Genomic DNA, 6,260 nt, shown 5'->3' with positions numbered 1-6,260 from the left:
ATTTTTTCGCTCAGGGGTCATTTAGACGCTTCTTATGAGACTTGTGTTTTGTTTTGGTAAAAGTGGTTCGTATCGTTAGCTGAGTTTCTTCCCGTTAATCTGGTATGACACATTAATAGGTTTTTAAATATTAAGAAGCCCTGAGACAGTTTTGTGGAGAAAAAAACCCGCAGCCCCCTCCAGGTTAAGACCAAACATTATGATGGGGATTTTACCTTATTTATAGCCAGACACTTCCAACAGATTATTTACATATATTGGTTGTTGTTAGTTTGGGTTTCGTATGAAAAAGGTTGTAAAAGTAAATGAGCACTTTAATCCTTCTCTGTTTTCAGCGTCCACACAAGTTCAAAGTCTTTAATGAAGTCATGTTGTGTCGTTTTGTTCTGAATGACTTTCCTCCATTAAGTGTACTGTTTAGTTTTATGTGTATGGCATTTGGTTAATCCAAAGGCTATTTAGACATTGTCTTCTAATTAAATTCCCAACTAACTTCTGTTTCTCTCATCTTTCTAGGGGTGTGAATTCATGTCAGATCTGCTTGGAGTCAAACATTCAACCAACCATTATCATTAAACTAATAGTGTACTGCCCCCTAGTGGCGGGAAACCATTACAAACCAGAGTTTTTACAGAACATTTAACACCCAAGTGGCCCAGAAGGTAAAGATGGGAGATGAAAATTGACAATAAAAGGCGATGGAGTCAGTGTGTGTAATTGAAATCACATTTATTGTTTGTTCTGGAGTTTAACTTAAAACGTAACCCTTTGTTTACAGTACGCTTCTATCCTTTACTGCTTCTTCCTCTGCTTAATCTTTAAAGTCATCTCACCGTGTTTTTTTACACTCATACACACACACACACACACATACAAACACACACACACACACACACACATACATACAAACACACTTAACAGCCGTTACACCAGCGGAGGCTTGTTCAGGTAACGTTAAAGGGAACTCTCCACAGAATTTAGCCACACACCTGCAGCATCCATTACTGTGAGCGCAGAATAGGATCAAATCTCTACAAGTGTTCCCCTTTAAGGCCTGCGTATTACAATCACATTAAAATGTCTTCCTCACGTTCAGTCATTCGCCAACCTGACCTGCGACATTCTCACCAGCACCTTGGAGAGACTACAAAATAAAAAATACTCTAAAGATTCACCTTTGCAGGACTGCAAATACAGAAATGCACAGCGCAATAAAAAATACAAAGGTTGAAATCAAATCACGATAGAGGAATTAAGATCACTTCTTTTTTTTTTCTTTTAACTACCTCGCTAATAGAACTGCTGATAGCTCTACTAGCATCAACAGCTTCTTAAAGTACATGTAGTTATATAGTTTCTATACTTCGTAAAAGGTTTGGATCGAACAGTCATGTTGCAAACTTTAGTGTTTGCTTCAGTCGTGGGTAGACATAAACGCACTCTGAAGCAGGGAAAGAAGAACTGGTTTCTGCTTTTGGATCGAAGGCGAGCAGTTCTCCAGAGCCCCGATCGAAATCAAGTTTGGTTTGTCTTCCATGTTTAATTGGAATAATCTAACCCTAAAAGGCCAAGTCTTCTGCTCTTTCTGTGCATGTAGTGGGTGCAGATCGTCTGTCCATTCGTCAGTGGGAACTCGATAGCTGTGCAGAGTCTCCTCCACCATCAGGTCCAATGTAAACAGCTTTTTTCAGAGGCAAGACCAGGAAGTAAACGGACTCTTTGGCTCACCTTAACATGACGCCGGATGCATTTGAGTCCCGATCAGACTACAGACCCTCATGTAGTCTGCTTTGAGCTGAGGGGCTGCTTCCCATCAGTAGGTTTACTTCCGTCCTCCTCTCTCGATTGGGAAACCAATGCACATTAGCTATGTATGTACAAAAGCATACAAACTACCACACACACGTTGCCCTTGTGTAAAAGTGCACCGCTGACCTATTTTCAAACATTCCAAAGTTCTACTTTAGCTTCAAAATGACCTAGCTTACCACATTCAGATGCATACAAATAAATAAATAAAACTTGGGTAGAGCTGGGGAAGAAAAGGCAGGAAGGAAATGGCAACACTGTCAATGGAAAGAACTTGAAAAGAGTAACCTTGACATTTTTATGGCCCTGCTTCCCTGCTAGGTTTTATAATCACAGCAGCTCTGGAGTCAAAACGTCATAAGAAAATAATATATCAATGGTATCGCAACATGGGGCGTATGTTTGATTGTGTACAAATGTGTGCATATAAGGTATTAATAGGTGCTTTAAGCTACATTCAAGCAACATGTATATTTTTGGGGGGAATTAGTTACATTATCAAGTTACAAGGGGGTGGGTCTTCCCTTTTTGGGTGTGCTTCCACTACTGGCTCCTTCAACCAATTGGAATTAGTCATATTTCAGCCATTTAAAATGGACGTTTCAATAAGTGCTAAGTGACAATGTTTTAAAACATTAAAAGTGCCTGTTTTAAAAATAAGTGTTACCACATGTTTGACGTCTCAACCGCAAGACTAGCTTAATTATAAATGTCTAATCTCAGTCAGGACCTTTGGGTGAGAGGCTCATAGAAATGGTGAAAGTCTCACCATTCTTAGAAACCCACTGTTCATAAAGGGAGAGGAATGGAGGGGCTTCATTAACCCGGAAATCTCCCGTTTGACAGAGTGGTGCATCGACCCCGAAGCCAGCATTGCCCCAAGACAAAAAGTCAATGGTATTTTAGAATTGGACAAACATAGCAGAAAATAGAATCTGTGGCGAACTCAAATGACTGATACTTACATGTTTTGTCTAGCAGGATAAACTCGACATATCAACACCTTTTTTAAGTAGTAAAATGCTAATGTTAGGTTATAAAATAACTACATCACGGTCTTCACATCACAACCGCTAAGCTAAATGCGGCTAATGTTCGGCGTAATGACTATCAGTTTAACGACCATTTAACCACTTGCGTGAAAGCTTTAGACATTTACAAGTGGGGTATAAACCAGAGGTGGGACCAAGTCTTTGCGCTCAAGTCCGAGTCAAGTCTCAAGTCTTTGCGCTCAAGTCCGAGTCAAGTCTCAAGTCAGGATGGGCAAGTCCAAGTCCTAAACTTTGACAAAACGAGTCTTAAAGAAGTCATTATGTGCTTTTCACCAAATGTAATGACATCGATCAACAGAATAATACTTAATAATCAAACTGCTCTTTATTAGTCACATTAATAATTTAATAATTCATTTTCTCTCTGCTGGTAGAGTAACGTGTTTTTTAAAGAGGGATCAGTAAGGTAAGGCTACCGTGACGGTTTGATTCAGAAGGAGTTTAATGTATAAGATCCCTGATGTCGAGGTGACCAGAATGTTTACTTCCACTGTGTCCAACATGTCATAAGGGATAATGTACAGCGAGGCGGTCTCTATGGGGGAAAGAACTCCTGAATCTACATCCCTCTGCAGGTGGTACTTTGAGTATATTTTGATGCTAATACTTTTCTACTTTTACTTGAGTAACATTTTGAATTCAGGACTTTTTATTGTAACCGAGTATTCCTACATTCTGGTACTTTTACTCAAGTACAGATCTGAACTTCTCCCACCTCTGGCAATAAATCCTGAGTGGTTACCTGCTCTGAAGGTTATTTTCATTTTAGAAATCCTGCACTCAGCTTTGCTTTCTCCAATATCATTCAAAAGCAGCCAGATGATGCTTCTTTTTTCGGTTTTCGCTTGACTTTTTCCGACGCGCTTGCATTTAAATCCGCTCTGTAGTTGGCCTGTCCCACTACACCTGCTGTCTTTGGAGCGTCTGCCCCCCACCCTTCTTTCACATAATGGTATGATCCTAGTGTGTCCTCGCATATGATTGGCCTGTCTGCATGAATTTTCAGCAGCAAGAGTAGGAGCGGCTGAAGATTCTGCTCTTTCCGACGGGGGAGTCTTCTCTTCTAGCGGCATCTCGCGATCGGCGTGTTGGAGACCTCTGAATTAAAGTATCAAGTCACCTCAAGTCAGAAGGCTCAAGTCCAAGTCAAGTCCCGAGTCATTGGTGTTCAAGTCAAAGTCGAGTCGCAAGTGTTCTGCGATTTTGTCAAGTCGAGTCCAAAGTCATCAAATTGGTGACTCAAGTCTGACTCGAGTCCAAGTCATGTGACTCGAGTCCAAGTCATGTGACTCGAGTCCACACCTCTGGTATAAACTGACCTATGTTTTGCAGCAGAATAAAATGAGAATATATCTTCAGCTTGTGTTAACCACAGAACTTATTTCAGGCATCCAACCATTCAAATAACGATTGACTTTGAGTCAACAGGAAGTGCCAAAATGCCAACTTATTCCCGGGTTCTAGGACTCATTCCTGCACCACTCTATGGGGGGAATACAGCAACGGTCCACGTCAACACCTGGACATTCAATATAAACAAGGCAAACACAAAACATCACTTCCTCTCTCCTCGTGACTTCCCCTGTGCGCAGACAGTCGAGGAGAGCTTTGTTCCCATGCTAACGGGACTTAGTAACAGTCTAGAAAAGCTGCTTCAAAAAAGGTGCTTAGGGCTCTTTGGAGGGGGAGCACTCCTCCGCAACAACACTTTGTGAAGGCCAACGGAAAGATGGACGAAAAGATAATATAAAAAAAGGCAGGAAAAACAAGGGGGTGGTTTTACACGGTCTGTGTAGGTAAGGGGAGACGAGCTGGAGAGAGGGTGGGCTGCTCCTCTGAGACCTTTAAGGTTTCTGTGGCCAGAGGAGGCGTTTGGGATCGGACGTTTGGAGCCGTGGTGCGAGTTGGGGTGGGGGGGGTACTGGAGGTACTGGAGGTAGAGGTGGAGGCCTGGGGGTCATTTACTGGGGTGGGGGGTTCAGAGGAGGGGGTTTTGGGCACAGCAGGCTTGGTGTAGTTCATCTTGAGGATGTGCTGCTGCAGGTGCCGGATCCAGTCCTCCTGCACCGACAGCGGGCCGTGAAACTCCACCTCGCAGAACCTGAGGCAGACAAACATGTTTTAAAGGTCTCCTATCAGACAACATAACCACCACAGCCCCTTGTAGACCCCCCCCCCCCCCCCCCCCCACACACACACACACACACACACACACACACACACACACACACACACACACACACACACACACACACACACACACACACACACACACACACACACACACACACACACACACACACACACACACACACACACACACACACACACACACACACACACACACACACACACACACACACACACACACACACACACACACACACACTCCTTGTTGTTGACCACCAACTATGTGTGTAAAGTCAAACACATTTCTAATACAATCCAGTTAATTACATCTGCTGATATTTTAAAAGAGCTTGGGTTTGGAGAATTGATTTCATGTTTAAAATGAATATTTCTGTGCTTAGTCTGCCCAGTTTATTTGTAAAATATTCGTAAATAAGGCAGCAGTGTACGTGTATTGTTTGCATGCTTTATTTATTTGAATGACTATTGCAAGTTGTCTAATGCATCTTTCTTGTCTCCAAAGGTTTTTCACCTAAAAAGAGCCATTCAGCAACTAAATGGAAGTTTGTTTCAAGTAAACTGCTGAAATAAAAGACTGAAAAAGTAACAGTTGCTGTTTCATTGGAGTGGAATCCTGTTTAAAAGTCCAGTAGATGTTTCAAGTCCCTTTCAAGTGGGGACACTGCACCAAACAATCATTCTTCTTGGGTAACATTAAGCTGTCTTTGACTCTTTTCTGCTGTAACAATGTAACTTTCCCCTCTGTGGGACTAATAAAGGTATTCTGATTCTGATGCTATTTTTAGGCATATATTATATGTCTCAGATATATAAAAAACATGTCTATGATGTGTTTTGCTCAAAATACCAAACAGATCATGCATTTTAGACAACATGAAAACATGTTATATGGATATACTTCACAGAATCAAGTCAACCTATCAAATTCTAGAAGAAAGCTGTGTTTTTTAAAATGCCTTTAGTTCAGGGGGGTCAAACTCAAATACACAGTGGGCCAAAATAAAAAAATGGGTGCTAGTCGAGGGCCGGACTGGTTCAATGTTTATTGCAAAACTTATTGAAATGAACTTATGGCACATATTAAACCTGGAACTAACAAAGCTTAAATTATTGCCTATAAAAACAACATTAAACATTAAATAATCAGTTGCATTCATTTCTTATGGCTCTATCTGCAGCTTCTCCAGAGTCATTTCTTATGATTACATTTTCCCACAGGCCAACAACAGCTTCAACAAAACTATTTCC

General features: G+C 41.5%; 1 protein-coding gene across 2 annotated transcripts in view; it reads right to left on the bottom strand.

The window, feature by feature from the left end:
- Window positions 1–712: 712 nt before the first annotated feature.
- The window catches only part of wizb (WIZ zinc finger b), a 43,210-nt gene continuing 37,662 nt past the window's right edge, over window positions 713–6,260 (bottom strand). For both annotated transcript variants that reach the window (XM_079644355.1, XM_079644354.1), the window contains exon 17: window positions 713–4,962. In XM_079644355.1, coding sequence (XP_079500481.1) covers window positions 4,641–4,962 — 322 coding nt within the window. In that variant the 3' untranslated portion in view covers window positions 713–4,640. The remainder of the gene's footprint in view (window positions 4,963–6,260) is intronic.

Source organism: Notothenia rossii, assembly GCF_949606895.1.
Source record: "Notothenia rossii genome assembly, chromosome: 8".
Taxonomy (NCBI): domain Eukaryota; kingdom Metazoa; phylum Chordata; class Actinopteri; order Perciformes; family Nototheniidae; genus Notothenia; species Notothenia rossii.
The sequence above is the reverse complement of the archived record's forward strand: the minus strand, read 5'-3'. Positions and strand labels throughout refer to the sequence as shown.